The sequence below is a fragment of the Silurus meridionalis genome, chromosome 23, assembly GCF_014805685.1.
Source record: "Silurus meridionalis isolate SWU-2019-XX chromosome 23, ASM1480568v1, whole genome shotgun sequence".
NCBI classification, from domain to species: domain Eukaryota; kingdom Metazoa; phylum Chordata; class Actinopteri; order Siluriformes; family Siluridae; genus Silurus; species Silurus meridionalis.
In genome coordinates this window covers 12,450,275-12,468,974 of record NC_060906.1, presented here as the reverse complement: position 1 = coordinate 12,468,974, position 18,700 = coordinate 12,450,275, and the positions used below count along the sequence as shown (strand labels likewise).

The 18,700-nt window shown below is 39.8% G+C and overlaps 1 protein-coding gene across 3 annotated transcripts; it reads right to left on the bottom strand.

The window, feature by feature from the left end:
* Window positions 1–1,426: 1,426 nt before the first annotated feature.
* On the bottom strand, window positions 1,427–18,591 carry mtmr9 (myotubularin related protein 9). 3 transcript variants are annotated; one of them, XM_046836393.1, is made up of 12 exons: window positions 14,811–14,828; window positions 13,950–14,053; window positions 12,897–13,152; window positions 12,022–12,130; window positions 11,072–11,197; window positions 10,806–10,979; window positions 10,501–10,718; window positions 9,613–9,774; window positions 8,455–8,596; window positions 5,596–5,816; window positions 5,004–5,155; window positions 1,427–3,030 (listed from the first exon to the last, which is right to left on the bottom strand). In XM_046836393.1, the coding sequence occupies exons 3-12, from the start codon at window positions 13,076–13,078 to the stop codon at window positions 2,867–2,869; spliced, it is 1,650 nt and encodes a 549-aa protein (XP_046692349.1). In that variant the 5' UTR covers window positions 13,079–13,152; window positions 13,950–14,053; window positions 14,811–14,828; the 3' UTR covers window positions 1,427–2,866. The 3 variants fall into 3 exon arrangements, with proteins under 3 accessions (XP_046692349.1, XP_046692350.1, XP_046692348.1); XM_046836394.1 differs by lacking the exons at window positions 13,950–14,053; window positions 14,811–14,828 and adding an exon at window positions 18,445–18,591; XM_046836392.1 differs by lacking the exon at window positions 13,950–14,053 and having other exon boundaries at window positions 14,811–14,898.
* Window positions 18,592–18,700: the final 109 nt, after the last annotated feature.

The window sequence follows — 18,700 nt, the reverse complement described above, 5'->3', positions numbered from 1 at the left end:
TGATTGCCATGGATACGTGTATAGATCTATGTATAGACTATTCTGTCTCTTTGAATGTTAAATCAATCCGCATTTATATACATTGCTCCATTAAAACGTCCACATGTCGTAAGCACAACTTTCCACTTAAAAAGTGAGGGGGATGAATTTACTTTTTATAAAAAGTGCGTGGGACATATCCCTTGAATCCCCTGTGTGATCTACGCCCCTGCCTGTGTGTATGCAGTGGATATAAAATGATCAGCACATCCCTATTAAAATGTAAGGTATAATTAATGTAAAAAAACTTGAACGTAATGTGCTTCACTGTCAATATGGGAAACAAACAGTCTTATGTGCCAAACAAATATTTTAAGATTATGCCTAAAAGTTCTACTTTGGTTTATCAGATAATGACTAATTTTTACACATATCTTCGTATACTGGTTGAATTATCATGTTTTTCATGAGAAAGGCCTTCCATCTAGCTAGCTTACCCCATAGCCCAGACATGTGAGGAATACCAGTGATTGTTGTCACATACAGGGAACAACCATTACATCCTGCAGCTCCTTTAATGTTATTGTGGGACTCTTGGCAGGCGCCCCGATATGTTTTCATCTTGTTCTTTTAGACTTCCAGACAGGAACGTCCTGTTCTCATTAATGCCATTGTTTAAGGGATTCTTTGTACCCCTTTCTTGATCGAGTCATTTCAACAATGGGATGCTTTGTGAACTTGTCTTGTAGCATGTCTTTAGCAGGCACAGATGAATCAAAGATGGCCAGAAAGTCATATAGAAATATCTCATATTTGATTGGGGTTCATCAAAATCTCTGCACAGATACATACAAGTTAATGATAATTATATTCTTCATCAAGGAACTGGATTCTATAATTATCCTTTTTCTTGTGTGGTATTCGATATTGCTGAGCTTGCTGGTGCATTCATCTTTTGTTTTTATAAATTAACCTAAATGATTTGAAGTGTTTCTACTGCTACTGTTTTTTTTTTATTTTTATTTTTACAGTTTAAAGATGGCCTCCTTGGCCTACACATTGAAATTTCAATTGAACTGATACCAAATGCAAATTCAACCAACCTTTTATTTCCTTCACTCGTCCTGAAATCACGAGGGAACAGACCACACCTTAGGCCCACCCTGTCCTGCCCAATTACTTTTAAACCTGTGAACATGGAGGTACTACAGAAATACATGGCTGTTATTCATAAACAATTAATACAACCTGATTGTTATACCCCTGAAATAAGAGCTGAAACTCTAAACTTCAATTACCATTGTATTGGTGTCAAAATACGTATGGGCTCAAATGTTGTTCTTACATGTTAGCTGTTAATTCCATTGTTTCCCCATGTTATATAATGACCTTGTGAAATTCCTTAAGAATGCTTGTGCCACATAGACACTAAAAGACACTACACATGTAATACCATGATATAACTTTATTAAGTGTTTGTTTAATCAGGTTATGCACCAACAGAACATTTTAATGCCCAAAAAATAAAACAAAGATAATGTACATGAACATGTGATGCACTTGATCGCTAAAATACAAATCAATGAAATTAGGTTAAAAAAAGCATGTTTACTTTCTTAGGAGATGCATTGCACAGAGGAATTTATATATTCATTAAAAAAAAAAAAAAAACACAACATTACCCTAAACATGCTTTTTCTGTCAAACTGTGAATATATACAGTACAACACACATCCAAATAAACTGTCTCTAAACTGTTGCCACTGAACGCATGACACTTCACATCCCTTAAAGCAAGACAAATCAGCATGAATTCTGTGAACAACCCAGACAACACTCATGTGGGTGTGGCACACAATACTGGCCAAATGATAAGCAATATGGCCTAATTATACAAATAAAGTGTTAACTTTGTGGTAAAGTGGTAAAGCCAGAAACCTTCAAACCATTATCTGTAATCAAATGTGAAAGTCTTATTCACCAACACCGCCACAAACAATAGCTTTTTAACGTGCAGCATCTACAGCACAGACACGGTACTGTTCACAGACACAAGGGACATGTAACTAAGTATTGGTTTTAGAGGTGTGTGTGTGTGTGTGTGTGTGTGTGTGTGTGTGTGTGTGTGTGTGTAACCATTGCAACATCAAGGAATGTCTACGTTTGATTGGTAAGAACGCTTTTTAAGAAAAACAGGAATGATGACCACAGCATGTAAAGTGCCGTCAAACCCTGTGGTGAATGTCTTGAATTTACCAACATTGACAAGAATTTTCAGTTTTTGTTTGTTTTTGTGATAAGCACATGTATATGTGCTGCAGGAAATCACGGCACTTTGAAACAAAGTGTGCAAAAGCCACAAGATTCTTTTTTTTAAACAGAACAGTTACTACTTCTCTAACTAAAGCATTTAGCATTTCCCTTATTACATCATTTCTTAAGCAAATTGCTTTTGGGCAAACACTGACCAAAGCCTCCATTTCTGTGTGAAAAAAAAAGAACCGCAAACTTGGTTACAGCTGCTCACATCCAACCACCTACACGTGTACAAGCTGATCAACTTAGTGTGTAAAGTAGCTAAACAGCTACAAATATGTTTAATAATGTCAAAGATTTTCTCCAGGAGTGTGTAAGCACCTGAATTGGCACTGATTGAAGGGTGAAGAGAACTTTGAGAGAGAAAAATGAGAGGATAAATTGGAAAAAAGAAAAACCCTCTACACATAGATAGAGTGTCTGACTTTGACTGATGCGTGTCAGTGTGTACACGTGTCTACATACATGCATGCATGAACGGGTCAGAATAAATTTCAGTAGTGCTGAATAGGAACCCCCAAAACTCTGAATGGCTCCGTTCAGATTTTCTCAGTAAGATCAAGATGCATATCTACGGACTCTGTAGAGGGCCGTCCTCAGTCTCTAGTTGAGCAAGCTGTCTCCGGAGGCTGTTCACTTTATTCTGTAGCTCCTTATTGTATTCGATAATATGGACCATCTCCTCGTATGCCTCGTCCAGACATTTGCTTGAGCGATTCCAGCGTAGGAACACTCCTTTAATAGGGAACAAAAAAAATTAATGCATCAGCATTATTTCCTGTATTCTTCAAAGGTCTTACAAGAGAAAAAAAAAAACATATTAAGCATTCAGAAACCTTAACAGAGACCAATAGATTTCAAAAAGTAATGGAATTACATGATGCTCTAGCAGCAAAGCTGAGCCTCGCTACATGGAAAGGGTGGCAGCATGTCACACAGGTTGGATCACATATCAAAATGTCAGTGCTGCCTGCACGTCAACAGTCCCATGATGCTAATACAGTTTCAACACCCTTCCTACACCATGCACCGTCTCCACTAGTCTTATAAACATGTTGCAAAATCGGTCATGCCCTTGCTGGGATTACAGCTGCTATCCTACTTTTCCAGCCAGGCAAAGAGACCAGGTGCTTGAACACTTTCAAATATTCCAATTATCAAATGGTCATATAATATCATCAGCCCTGTGTTTATGATTGCTATTTAGAGAGGTGTTAGACATGCCTCCTCTTCACATGCTGAGTAGTTTTAGGAACCGTTGAACTCAGTGACCAGTAAAGAGAGAGGAAAATTCTCTCTCACACACACACACACACACACACACACACACACACACACCTCTAAAACCAATGAATCAAAGGCTTAAATGATCTCATTCTTTACACAAATCAATGGATCCATTAGTCCACAATTGTCACTTTTAGATCAGTTTTTAAAAGTGTATACGCAAAGGAGTGCTATTGTTTCTCCAAGCCTTATTTAAGCTCATTCAGCAACTCTTATTATTTTTATCATAAACGTACAGGCTATAAAAAGGTTCTATAAGTAGTTATTCTTTCTAAGAACTACAGTAAGCACTGCTGTACAGTTTGCTGTGGGCTTTAAGGCATGTGGTAATGTTACATTACGTTATACAGAACCAGTTCGAGCCAGCACTTCGTTAGCCCCCAGTCCTGCTGCCATATAAACAACCTAATGTTACCCTGCTTTTGAAACAGTGCCATCATTAACAGTGACAATTTCAAAGGAAGGAAACTCCCCATAATGTATAACTTAGTAGTCAGAGTACATGATTCTCTACAAATCTTGCAGGTTTACATTCTCAGAAACCAGTCATACTCAAATACATGATGACCTTGGTGCATGAAATATGAAGTTACCTAAAACAAGGTCAGCAGCAAAGTAAAATCAGTCCATTAAAAAATGCTTAAAGTGAATACATTTAACACAGGAATTCTGACATTCTGAAACCAGCCCATAGTTGCCCCTGTTCATGAAGCTCTGCCTCCAGCCACAATGGCCTACAGTAAAGAATCTACAAAATGACTTACAGAAGGCACATTCAAACACAAACAAGCATTTCCAGATCAGAAATCAATTTTCCAAACGGTATGTCTTATCTTGTTTAATTGGACTAAGAAAATCCCAAGTACACTGCTGCCACCTAATGGTTATACAAAAGAAAACAAAATCATATATTCTTACTGTGCACTTTATTAAGAACACTATATTTATACAGGATAAATTTCCGAACGGGTTCAGGCGAACCAATGAAACTCTTTATATTAAATCAGATGCGCTCCCACTGAATCGGGCCACAGCACATCATAAATATGGATGATGTTCCTCTGACATTTAACCTGCCGCTCATTCGGACTGTCAACAGGAAATGCGAATCATTCGTCACGCTGAAAACAACCGGGCATGAAAAAACACACTTCACCTGTGTTCTGAGCTGCACGGCATCGGGAGAAAAGCTTCACCGATGGTGATTTTTAAACATATGACGACGCCAAAAGAAAAACGTCCGAGAGAAATAGTTGTGAAAGAAAGGAGGAAGACAGTGAACAATGACTTTCTTGGTAGGCTACTGTTTAGATACAAGCCGTGTAACAGACACTGTCTTTCGTAAACGGAAACGGAAAGAAATAAGATGTAATGGGTAAGAGTGTCAAAAGATTACGCCAAGATTAAGTGCATGTTCTTACCCTCCCACAGCAGCAGACTCTGCGGAGCTACAGATGGCCAGATCACAAGACTGTTGGCCTCATATAGAGGGTTAAGGAAGCGCTCCAACTCCTGGGGCCTGTTCATCCATGACCACAGGGACACAGTCTTTTGACAGAGCTCCAACTTTACCCTGCCACAACAAATTGTATGTATTCATAGAGCCATCATTGTAATTACATTTTCTCAATATGCATTGAATACAGGGGTTATACTATTATATCTATCCATCTGTCTATTTGGAGAATTTCAGTTTCATCAATAGATAAAAAGACACGAGCCACTTGTTAGAATTCCTTAGGAAGCTGATGCATAATTACATTTAAGAAAATATGACAACATGCATTTAGTGACAGCACTTTTCCTAAAACCAGACATTAAATAAAGGCAATAAGAATTTAGTTTATAGTCTGATGTGCTACTGTTCGACTATCAGGTATGGCAAGATTCAATGAAAGCTACAATTCATGGGTTTGTGTGGAAAATAATATTATCCTTTTTACAAGAACAGAAATAACTATTTAAATTCATCAGCAAAAGTTAAAGCAGGTACGCAGAAATGAGTCTCCGAACCTCTCGGCTGCGCTGTTTCCCAGGAAAGTGCCAAACTGCGAGGCGTAGGTGTGTTCAAACAAAGTGACCAGAAAGTGTTCATTAAATTGGAAGGAGCAAGGAAACTGGCGTAGGATCTGCCACACACAGTCCAGGAAGAGCAAGAACACAGGCGCTTCACTCCTCGGCTTCCCGTTGGAATACGCAGACTGGGTGCAGCGCTGCTGGAACGGGTGACCTGCCTGCACACAAAAACAAAAAAAGACAGTCAGATAAAATATGAGGTGGTATCAAAAGGTTTCAAGACTAGTTTTTTAACACGCCAACAGATGGCACAAGGCTGCATGCACAGTCACAGGAAGCATCCAACTTTCATAAGTCAGTTTGAAAGAAAAAACACACTGTCCTCTGTACACCTGGAGCTGTGCAATTGGTGCTATTCTGATCACATGCGTTACCATGTCTGCTATTCTGATTTCACTTCTGCATCCACCCTACTTGCCAGATTGGGATCCTGCTGACTTCACCTTCTTCCCGAAGATGAAGATCCAGCTCAAAGCTCGCCGTTTTGACACCGCTGCCGAGATCCAGTGCAAATCACAGAAGGTGCTTCACACGCTTCGAAAAGAAGACTTCCAGAACACATTACAGAAGTGTCAGGAACGCTAGGAGTGCTGTATTGCTGTGCAAGGGGACTATTTTATAGGCGAAAATGTGTACATTCTTCTTCTTCTTCTTTCGGCTTCTCCCATTAGGGGTCGCCACAGCGAATCATCCGTCTCCATACCCCCTGTCCTCTACATCTGCCTCTTTCAACCCAACTACCTGCATGTTTCCCCTTCACCACATCCATAAACCTCCTCCATGGCCTTCCTCTTTTCCTCCTTCCTTGTGGCTCCATCCTCAGCATTCTTCTACCGATATACCCCATGTCCCTCCTCTGCACATGTCCAAACATGTCCCTCGTCACTCCCAACGAAACCTCAAAATCTTCAGCTCTGCTACCTCCAGCTCCACCTCCTGTCTTTTACTCAATGCTCTGCACATCACAGGTCTCCCCACAGTCCTATAAACTTTCCCTTTCACTCTTGCAGATACCCTTCTTTTACAAATCACTTTTGCCACTCTTCTCCACCCACTCCACCCTGCCTGCACTCTTTTCTTCTCTTCTCTAACACACTCTCCTGCACTGTTGACCCCAGGTACCTGAACTCCTCCACCTTCTCCACCTCTTCTCCCTGCAACCCCACCACTCCACTGCCCTCCCTCTCATTCACACACATGTACTCTGTCTTACTCCTACTGACTTTCATTCCCCTTCTCCCCAGTGCGTACCTCCACCTCTCCCTGCTCTTCTCAACCTGCTCCCTGCTCTCACCACAAATCACAATATCATCCGCAAACATCCTGTCTGACCTCGTCGTCAACCTGTCCATCACCACTGCAAACACAAAAGGGCTCAGAGCCGATCCTTGATGCAAATCCAACCTCCACTTTGAACCAGTCTGTCGTTCCTACTGCACACTTCACTGCAGTCACCCTCAAATACTTCTGACACACCTGACTTCCTCATACAATACCACAACCCCTCTCTCGGCACCCTGTCGTATGCACATAGCGTATAAATAGTGTATAAATATAGATAAATAAAGTCCTTTTTTTCATAAACAACTATCTATAGAGTTTCAACTGGGCTGTCAACCGACTCAAATATTTATTTGCAATCAATCGCATGATTGCCATCACATTTTTTTATCTGTTCTAAATGTACCTTAAATGATTACTTTTCATGTTTTTAATACTCTGATCAACATGGTCATTGATAAATATGGATGCTTTTTGTGCATGTATGTTTAATAATAAAACCATACTCAGCATAGAGCATGAACATGTTTCAAAGATGGTCGACATGTTTTTTAAAAATCTTGTTCATGCCTATTAACCACATAGAAAAAGAACATACTTCCCATTACTTCTCTTTCTTTGCACTGAGCCAATTGCTCAAACAGACAAGTTTTACATTACTGTTTTCAATTTCAGATGACAGGGCAGCTCGTAAAAACACTTTTGTAAATGTTTTGAAGCAATTATGGTGTTTTAAATTGCCGAAATTACCAGTACAATGAACGGATCTTTTGCTACATTTCCACATGGATGGTTTTAATTGCTGGATGTGTGTTGCGGTGGAGTAAATTATTATTTTTGCCTTATTTTTTTACAGTACAGACCAAAAGTTTGGACACACCTTTGCCAAGAGTGTGCAAAGCAGTAATGTAAGCAAAAGGTGGCTACTTTGAAGAACCTATAATGACATATTTTCAGTTGTTTCACACTTTTTTGTTATGTATATAATTCCACGTGTTAATTCATAGTTTTAATGCCTTCAGTGTGACTCTACAATTTTCATAGTCATGAAAATAAAGAAAACTTTTTGAATGAGAAGGTGTGTCCAAACTTTTGGTCTGTAGTGTATATCTGCTGCATTAAATGCATGCTAAAAATTATAAAATGTTGTAAAATTTGTGCTGTTAAAATTAATTTGCGTTAACGCATAATTAACTCATTTGGACAGCTTTAGTTGAACCATAATATTGCAGAAATTATTTTGTGGGTGAGAATATTTTTCCTATAAGCCTGTTTAAAAGAATGGCCAAAAGGTTTGAACTATGGTAACTCAAGCACTATTTACAACCATGGTGAGTAGAAAGGCTTCCAGGATGTCCCTGTCGGACCTTGAGGCTGATGGACAAGAACATTGGAGTCCTGTCCAGACAGCCATGAACATGAATCTGAGGCTACAGTGGGCCTAGGCCAAAAACTCGATGACTAAAACTGGGGAAAAAATTCCAACCCCTAATTGTCCACAGCGGTGTCTCTCACCTGCAGCCATTCACGCTCTATGAGAGCCTGGAAGCCCCGAATTGTCCTGCAGCCTGTATCCAAAATGATCTGGGCTAGAGAAGTGACCTGCAGTGTGGAGTCAGTGCCTTCTGTTCCATGGACGAGCACAGATGCACCTTCTCTGAATTCACAAAACCAGGAGGAGAAAACAGAACAAAAAACATGTCAATAAACTTGGGTATACATTTTTTTCTAAAGTTCTCACCACCTGAATAAAACATTTTTTGAAGGCTTTAATATTCATAATACAATTAAATAGTAAAAAAAAATCATAATGCTGTATAAATCCACCAGATACTGCTGTTGAATAGCTAGAACATGCCCTTTTCCTTTAAAAATACATATTTTCAGTTAAAATATAATTCAATGTCCTTATAAGCAAATTAATTATTTACTTCATGTAACATTAGTCTTCAGTTCTGACAGAAATTTAAATGACAATGCCATGTGATAGAAGGTTACATTTAAAAAAAAGTCTACATGGTATATAGTAGGTGGAGGGCTGATATTCAGCTCTTACACTTTAACCAGATTTACTTCAGATGCAATGCAATAAGAAATGATTGTACCCCTGCCAGCCAATCAGAACGAAGTGTTTGCCACGGCTGCGTTATAAATCACAACTTTTAGTGCATTATTGCTTTATGCCTGTATCGTTCTCCGACACCACAAACAATGTTCGAATTTGCTCATAGCAATGTCGCGCAAAAATAGATAAATCTAGCATCGTGATAAATCGGTTCATAGTCAAGCGCAGAAAGACTCCGTATTTAAAGACACAGCAGCACAAAAGTACATTAATGAGCTGTTCACCAACAGCAGCATGAGACACAGCAGTACAAGTGTTTATGAACTTAATGATGATTGCAGGCTAGACACTAGCTAACCATTATTACCCAAATGGGCTTTGCAACAATGGGAGCATGAAGCAAGCAAACGCTCTTTAATTAGCTCAGAAAGGAACCGCCAGTGAGAAAACAGTAATTAACACAGCTGTAAACTAGTTACACACACAGCTATCTTCTGTAATGATTCGGAGGGTTGAAGAGCACATCTGTCCAAGGCTGAGAAAGCAGAGATGAGACAGAACACAGGGAATTCAAACGCAGAGAATGAAGAAAGCTGTTAAATGCTGACCTATCAATGCACTGAGCAGCCAGGCAAGCAGTGGTGAGGATCTCTTTAACATGACTCTGCCAGTTGGAGGCCTCCAGTTTGCTAAGCCAGCGGTCCATGCTGTTCGAGTGGTCATTACACGCCTCCACCAGCTTTATCAAGCTCTCCTGTAGAAAATTCGACCTGTGAAAGATTACACACATCGCAACAACGGTTTCAGAATACAGTGCAAGCTATTTTAGATCTAAAAAAAGTCTGCAACTGGGTGAACAAGTTAACACTGAATCTAATATAAATCTCTGACGTAGCCCTAAAACGTAAAAACACGTTCGTTTGTTTTATTTTGTAGATTAGTAAAAACATTTTTTAAGGGTTTTCGAATTTGCATATCATGACGACCAGCACGATGAACGCAAAAAATGTTAAACAAAGTTTGTCAATTGTTGTTTAGTTTGACATTAAACCATAAGGACAATGATGTTTTGCCTCTGGTATTTAGTAATTGGCAAAAATTCATACTGACAGTTTTTCCGGCTTTCTGTTCACCGTCATTACAAGAGCGCCCTCTACTGACACCACTGCGCACTGTACCAAGAGTGGGATATTATATTTATTATATTACATAATTCTACATTTTAATTAATATAGTCACATGTATTTTATTTAGCTTTTTTTTTTATCATTCAGTGCTTTTTAATAATTTATTTTTTAAATAAAGTTCAGTATTATTTTACATGGAGTTTTATGTTTTTTTTTTTATCCAGTATCCATTTTAAAAACGTATATATACGTATATATATATTAAAAAATATATATCTGCATTGTTTCACTGCTCATCACATGATTACATTTTTTCAGCCCAAATTGAGTCTCGATTTGTATAAAATATAAGATTTTGACATAAATCACCTCTCTACAGCCTTGTTGATTCTCCTCCACTGTGGGTAGTTTGCCTCCAGTTCATATCCGCCTCCACGGGCCTTAGCCTGCTGTGCTACAGCAGCAGTGCGCGTGTCGATGATGTAGCCACGTTTCCCTGCACGGAGCGTAGCGTTGATCAACTTCTCATCTTCCTTACAGCGGCGTCCATTTGTGCCAGTCAGAGGCTGCCCTGCTCGCATCATCACCTGAAGACACAGACAGGAAGTACATGACTAATCAGCATCAACATATCACAATTACACACACAAGTCTGCCCAAAGCGAACAGCTGACCATGCCGTTCTTCTTGTGGTAGTAGCTGAGCACCGGGAAGCGTCCGCCGTGGCGAAACGCGGCAGCTTTGCACAGTGTGTCATCATCTATTTCCTTGGGTACAGCCACCAACGAAGGGTAGGAGGAGCAAACAATGAAATCTTTATTCACTTCACTAAGCCTCCACTCGTCCGTCTGTCGAAGAACAATAAACAAAACACACTCAGCAGCAGTCTGCAACTTTCTAGGAACACCAATAGACACTGTAATCCAAAGGGATGCTATACCATCGATTCTAGATCTCTGAAGGCCTCTTCTGGTGAAAACAACTGCCACCCATCGTCGATGATCTCAAACATGGGCCGATAGAAAAAAGGATACATCAGGGAGGCTGAATCGAGTGTTGACAATGCCTGAACAAAAAGATGACATAAGATCTGAGGTTCTGATTTTTTTCATGCCAATATGTTACACACCAGGCATCTCAAGCATGAATGAGAAATAAGAATTGTTGGGTTACTTATTAAGCTCCGGGTATAACATGCCGTTTTTATTACAACACCCTGTACGATACTTACACAAGCTTGCAAAAAATTACCTCATTTCTTAAAAAAAAAGATAATACATAACAGTATTAATATTGAATCATAAACCTTTATGATGCACAAAGCCAATGAAGAAAGGAATAAATTACAGGCATGTGCTTATAGGAAAATAATTTGACAATGTGAAACATCCACATCCTCGCTTTCCTATCACGAAGCTCATAATAAGAAAAAACACTAAAACAACACAAAAAACAAGTCCTGAAGGCTCTTCCCTGGCAAAAAAAGAAATAAAAACACACAAAAAAAAAGTACTGACTGTTTTAAAGATTGACAATAAGTGTATCATCAGCCATATAATCCACCCTGCCATATTTCTACTATTTACTAAAAGAACATATTTTACGTCCTATATTTTAATATCAGGATTAATTGACACATTCGGATCAGTTATTTTTGAGAATGTAAGTGTTGCAGTATATATGTTTCTGAAACCATTTAAACTAAACCAAATACACAAAGTGTAAAAATGTTGTGCTGTGAAATGGTAAAAGGAGTGCATGATCCTAAACCATGTGGTTAATAAATAATCAGTCTGAGCTGAGTTTGCATATTGCTACACATCTAAATATTAATCCGCAAACAAATTTACAGAAGTAAAGGAAAAACAACAACAAAAAAACCCAACACACTTCAATGGAGTTTGCGATGTTGAGACACTCCTCCATGCCGGGTATGTCCAACTGAATAATCCTCAGGTCCTTGCATTTCACGATAATTGAGCCGAGAGAGCCGACAAACCTAAGAGGGTAAATAAAAACAAAGTGTTTCATAACCGGGTTTTTATTTCCGGATTGACGCTCCATACAGGCGAGGTTTCATAATCCGTTACCAAACAGCAACAATAATCAGACCCCACACACCATCATTTTACAGATACACCCCAGTGAGTTATGATCCTAGAAAGCTGGTGTCACACATGATACCCAGTTTTCTGCTCTCACACACCTAAAAAAGGCCATGGAATTCATTTGTTCTGTGTGTAAACCTTGCGTACGCGTGCAATCGGAGGAATGATTTCTTACCAGACATATAAGTGAAAGTGAGACAGGTGTCTCACCAAATGACATGGCGGGTAATATTGCATTTTTTTCCCCCCTGACATTTGTGATACAAGCCGACATTTTATTAGGCTCCAAATGTTAAATGAAAATGTACAATATCTTCTCTGTCGGTTCTGCACAGGATCATCTCAGCGGTGAGTGTAGTTCCCTTTAGGGATGTTTTTCCATTGACAACTGCACTTTTTCCCCTTTTAACAGTAATCCTCATTGCTACTTGATGTTAGACTTTCTCCTGTGGCAATGATGTCAATCAGGTGTGCTGTAATTCTGTTTTTAGACATTTATCTATTTCATAGAAAATCCACTCATAACAGCACCGTATAACATAATGTTCCCCCTGTACTTGAACAGTTCACTGACCTTTTCTTGAAAAATAAATTTTTGAGAGCAAGGAAACCTGCACACTATAAACCCTGGGTTCAGCTGGTGTACAGTGAACCTACCTCTTCTCAATAGCGTCAATGTTGGCATGGAGCAGCCAGAGCTCCTCAGTGTTGTCTTGGCGCGAGGACAGGATGAGATGGTGGCCGGTTAAACACAGAGTTCCTTCCACGGTGGGGAGAAAGGGCCGGTGCAGGACCACACCATCCACCCGGGGGGTCTTTATCAACTCTGCAAACTCCATTCTGTGCCTTGGGAAGAGTGTGGTGAGGGGACGAATACAGTACAGCTCTCAAAGAAGAGCAGGGAGCACTGCCACTAGTGAGGAGAAAGTAAAATGAAGAGGTGGAATAAAAAGAAAGAAGAACAATGTTACAAGAAGAATAATGCCTGTAATTCTACTCCTTATAAAAGTTTAATAAATAAAGTGCACATTAGCCTTACGATGTGTTACATTTGCACAAGACAAACATCAAAAGTCAATTATTAGTGATTATAAATGACTAGGAATCACAAAAGACAATTTTTGGGTGAGAAAAGATGATAAATGTTTAACGTCCAGCTAGGCTAGCAGGTGATTTGCTTGTAACGCTGGTACTGAAAACAATCCTTCTTTACGTTATAAAATTGCCAAGATGATCACGTATTAATCGGAGGATACTAAACTGAAGAGTAGTATATCGTCGTGTCGAGTCATAACACATTCAATGGTATCGTCAAAGATGAATCGAAATCTAGCAAAGTCAATTCATTAAGTCAAATACTGAATTTTACAAATTCACTGTAAATCAAATGAATCACGATTCGAAATCAGTTAGTAATGCAGCTGATTCAAAGGGGATCATCACATATCACTTCCTCATAAATCTAAATTGTCATTAAAGCCGAACGCCCAAATATCAGATCATTTACAGAAATGTGAAATCATGGTCATGCAAACCATCTGCCATCATATGGCCAAAACCACACATTTACGTTCTCAAAACAATGCTGGCTCCTGTTTGGACTCTTTAGACCACTTCTTTAAAGGCAAGTCTCTATTATGTCTACTGTGCATGTGGTCGGCTACAATTACAATGAATTATAAATTAATAAAGAGGAAAATTCAAACTTACGCATCATGTTGAAAAGCTGGAGGGAACCCACAGGCATTTAATAGTGTTTAATCAACTTTAAGATAAGATATACCTTTATTCATCCCACAGGAAAGAGGAAAATTCTGTGCAGCGAATAAAAGATGTATATGAGATTTTTATTTTGGTAAAAATGGATCACAATTCCCAATCAGTTGTTAATGTAGCTGATTGAAAGGGGATTATAAAATGTCATATCACTTCCTCATTAATCTAAATTGTTTCATTATATCTGAATTGCCAAATATAGAGTCATTTCCTGGTGAATCAAAGGGAATTGAGTAGAAAACTGTATTTGACTCCTTTACTATTATGTAGAACTATTGCTGTTACAAAGACATTTCAGACTTCAAAGTGAAATTAATCTTTTTGTTGTCATTTTGTCAATTAAAAAAAAAATCATTCGACATCATATGACCAAAACCACAAACACATTTATGTTCCTAAAACACTCCTGGCTCCTGTTTGTACTCATTAGACCACGTCTTGTAAAGGAAAGTCTCCATTATGTGAACCAGAAGACACAGGGCCTGTGACTGGCTACAATTACAGTGAATTGCAAGTGAATAAAAATAAAAATGTTTACACGAGTTATGACAGAGAGCAGGAGAAAACCCACAGGCATTTAATATTGTTTATGCAATTCTATTTGTCAATAAAGGTAATGCATCCTGTTAGCTTGCTAGCGATTAAGTATTTGTTTCGTAAATGCAATAAATACAAAACAGCGGCATGAGACATGAGTTCCTGTACTATAGCAAAGCAGAAAACAGGCTGCACAATGCTGACAAACCCAGTTCACAGATTAATATGAGTTAAAACATAGCAGTAAATGTTCCTTACGCCTCATCCACCTGACTCCTTTTCCTGTTTTGCTTTTTTTCTTTTAGTTTTTTTGTGTGATTATTACAGAGTGGCTCACAGACCAAGTAAACGTTACATTTCCCCCTATTGGCCTGGAGCGGAATCACTTTTGCCCAATCCCCCCTCCTTTGCAGGATCACAAGTCCATGATGTGCAGATATCTGTGTGTGTGTGTGTGTGTGTGTGTGTGTGTGTGTGTGTGTGTGTGTGTGTGTGTGTGTTGTTCAGTGGCTTCTCCTAGATTAGATAAAGAGTTATAGATCAGAGCTAGAGTAAGGCTTATAGAATGAGTTCAAGCAAGTCCATCTCTTCCCTTGCACAACACCCTGCATCTGCAAGGCCAAAAGCATTGTGGCTGTTCACACACACTCCTCACACACAGTTTTTACTCTTTGGCTGTCTGGAAAAAGGTACCAAAGCATTCGGGTGCTCACAGCCAGACTGTGTACCAGGTTTTTTTTTCTGCAAGCCATTCGACTACTTAATACAAAGGGACTGGATTTTCTCTCTCTCTCTCTCTCTCTCTCTCTCTCTCTCTCTCTCTCTCTCTCACACACACACACACACGCACGCACGCACGCAATACTTCTATTACAGAAAAATAGCAGGACTTCAAATGCATGTGTATTTAGGGAATTGTCTGTATTTCTAAATAATTTAATTGAATAACAAAAAGTCTGACTAAACATTTAAGAGAAAAATATTATTGTAATAAAACTCATTATTATTCATAATTTAAAATATTTATAATAGTATATGCAATCGTAAATATGGTCTATAGACTCGTCTAGTTGTCTGGTGCATCTCGACAAGTGCCAAAGCGTCCTGTTGATTGCAACAATAGAAGCATCTGGAGCCTCGAGGGAGCCAGCTGCGATTACACACATTGCATTATTTAGCTTAAGTTACATGTGTGTCACGAATCCAACACTCCTCCAAAAATATGTGGATCCATTTGCTCTCATTAAAAATGTATGGCGTTTGGTAGGGAAACAGATTTTCCTGACTAAGAACTGATATTTTAGCGGATGTAGCTGGGTTGATGTCAGCGGAGGTGGGATGCAGAAGAGACAGACGGGAACTGGATCAGCTCAGGTCATGGAATATCAGTTGCCTACACAAAAGTGTGACAGTGCAGAGATCCAATATTGGTTGATGTGGCTGGCTCTTTGAAAGCATTTTGTAATATTCTTCTCTTTGTGTATGTCATTGAAATCTGACAGGTCTGGCTGATTAAAAGCCAAAAAGCAGTGAAACAGTGCCAGAATGCTTTGACAAGTGATGAACCGACTCACCGCCATGAACCGACACTGTTCATCTCATGCATGCAGCATTGCTGACTCGGTGCTCTGATAGGCCCTCATCACTGAAATGACCCAAAAATGCTGGTTGTTCCCAGATAATGTTTCTAGTCAAACATCTCCATGAGATTTTCTTTGCTGCGAAACACATAAAAAAGCCTCCAGCTGACACTGACAGAGTGAGCACATGTATCCATTAAACCGTTCTATTGTAATGCAGTTCTCAGCAACTGCTTGCACTGCAGACCATTGCATACAGCCCCTTCATCCTGCTTTTATGCAATATTTCCATTATGCTTTGATAGTGTGCTTATTAGCCTAAATTTTTTTTATATTCCTATATTCCAAAAACAAGTTTAACAATAAAATATAGGGAAACAACTCACAAAAAACACACTGATTACAGATATTAATTAACCATTGCCCAGTAGATTTAGGGTCCGGTGATCTTCAGGCAGTATCAACAGACTCATTAATAAAAGACTGCTGCAGTTGAGCTTATTACTGTATGGCATTTACGATTAGACTTGGTGTAAGGCTACTGACAGTCAGATGGATGAATCTGGTCTCTGCAATGTAACAGTTATATGGTCTTAATCCGGCTAATGTCTCCCTGGTGGAGGCACAGGTGTTTGAGAATTATGATGCCGAGAAAGAGGGATGGACAACATTACAGTGTTGTTGGCTGCCGTATTGGGAAACAGAGAGCATGTCTTGTCTTGTAATCAGAGAATAAATAACACATTGTAACCTAATCTGGGGTCTGTCTCTCTCTCTCCTTCTCTCTTTCTCTCTCATCTCTTATCCTTATCACACTCGCACATACAGTGCTATGCAACAGTTTTAGGCAATTGTGGAAAATGCTGTAAAGTAAAAAAAAATAAATGATATATTATATAGTATATTTGTATCAATTTACAAAATGCAAAGTAAGCAAAAAAATACATATAATCAATATTTGGTGTGACTACCCTTTTGTTTTTAAATTCTTAAACTTGCAACTTGCACAAAGTCAGGGATTTTGTAAGATAGGTTTCCGGTGTATGATTATCCAGTTACACCAAACTGGTGCTAATAATCATCACATTAATATGTAGATTGAAACACAGCTTACACATCAATTAAACAGATAATATTCAAGAACGGCAACAGGGTCATGGGCACCCAAGGCTTTTGATGCATGTGGGGAGCAAAGGTTAGTTCATCTGGTCTCATCATTAATTAAACGGATAATAATCAAGAAAGGCAATAGGGTTGTGGGCACCCAAGGTGCATTGATGCATGTGGGGAGCAAAGGTTAGTTCATCTGCTCTGATCCCACAGAAGATCTACTGGAGCACAAACTGTTTGAAAAAAAAAGCTAATGCCGGCTATAAAAGATGTCAGAACATGTCAGTGCAAAATAATCCATTCATGTGCATGTAACTTTGTCCCTAATTGCATGCAATATTTTAGCATCACAATGCTCTCTCTCTCTCTCTCTCTCTCTCTCTCTCTCTCTCTATGTGCATGCGTCCGATAGATAGACAGCTGATTACGCCACTCATCATGAATGAAGCAAGGATTTGGCACCAAATGTGATCCACATGGTTCCTCATGCTCATAACGCAAAGAGATCTGATCCGATTATCCATCGACATACTTCCCCCTTCTTGTTCTTATGAGTCACTGCGGGACTTCAGCACCACGGCCAGCTCAGCTTCTCTGTGTTAAACAGCTGATTCACCACCTCACTATTATAACACACGCGCGCACGCACGCACACACACACACACGCGCGCGCGCAGGAGGAACAGACCAATATCCAGAATATATCAGAAATCTGTATACAAGACACAACTATTATCTGAGGAAAGAGAATAAGAAATAGTTGCAAAGTGTGTGAGCATGTTCTTGTCTGAGCGCATGCAGGTGATCACAAACCTCTTGATTACATTTTTACATCGGTAAAGGGTTAACACAAATACGAACGGCGTGCTCACTACGGCATTACATCATTCAGAGAGCGCCCCCTCCACACACACACACGCGCGCGCGTGTGCGCACGCACACACACATAGTTTTGTGGTTTATAGCGTATCACTAGGTGGCATCATCAATGAGCAGGGAACCGCGTCTTGGTTTAAGGGACCTCGATTGAAGAAGCAGTGGTACCAATCGTGTCCTGCGTCTCAGGGAGCAGACCGGGCGCTCGCTGTGCATCGCGGCAGGGACACTTACGTAGGTGAGGACGCTGCGTCCTGCCATCACCTCGGGGGCTTTTATTTGGGTGGGTGGGTGGGGTAAATTGGGCTTGGAGTTTATTCACCAACCTGTGTTCACATCAAAGCCATATACCAGGTGCGTCGTGGGGCATCTCAGGCCATAAATCAGGCTCAGCTCCAGCTGTGGGGAAGAAAATGCCCGGCCTGTGCTGTGTCAGAACGCGGCGGTGCAGAGAGCTGGCACTGGTCGACGCTGCGCCACGGTCACCCCGGACCTAGATGGCTACCTCGTTAGGCGCGCTCGCGCAAGACAGGTGTCGGGGAAGTGACGTCACAAGCCGCGGAAGCCGGAGGCGGGCGTTCG

Coding starts and splice junctions, on each gene's coding strand:
- mtmr9 (XM_046836394.1), bottom strand. CDS start 13,078: ATGGAGTTTGCAGAGTTGATAAAGACCCCCCGGGTGGATGGTGTGGTC. Junction 12,131..12,896: donor ATTGACGCTATTGAGAAGAG/GTAGGTTCACTG, acceptor TTACCCTCTTAG/GTTTGTCGGCTCTCTCGGCT. Junction 5,817..8,454: donor TAGAGCGTGAATGGCTGCAG/GTGAGAGACACC, acceptor TTTTGTGTGCAG/GCAGGTCACCCGTTCCAGCA.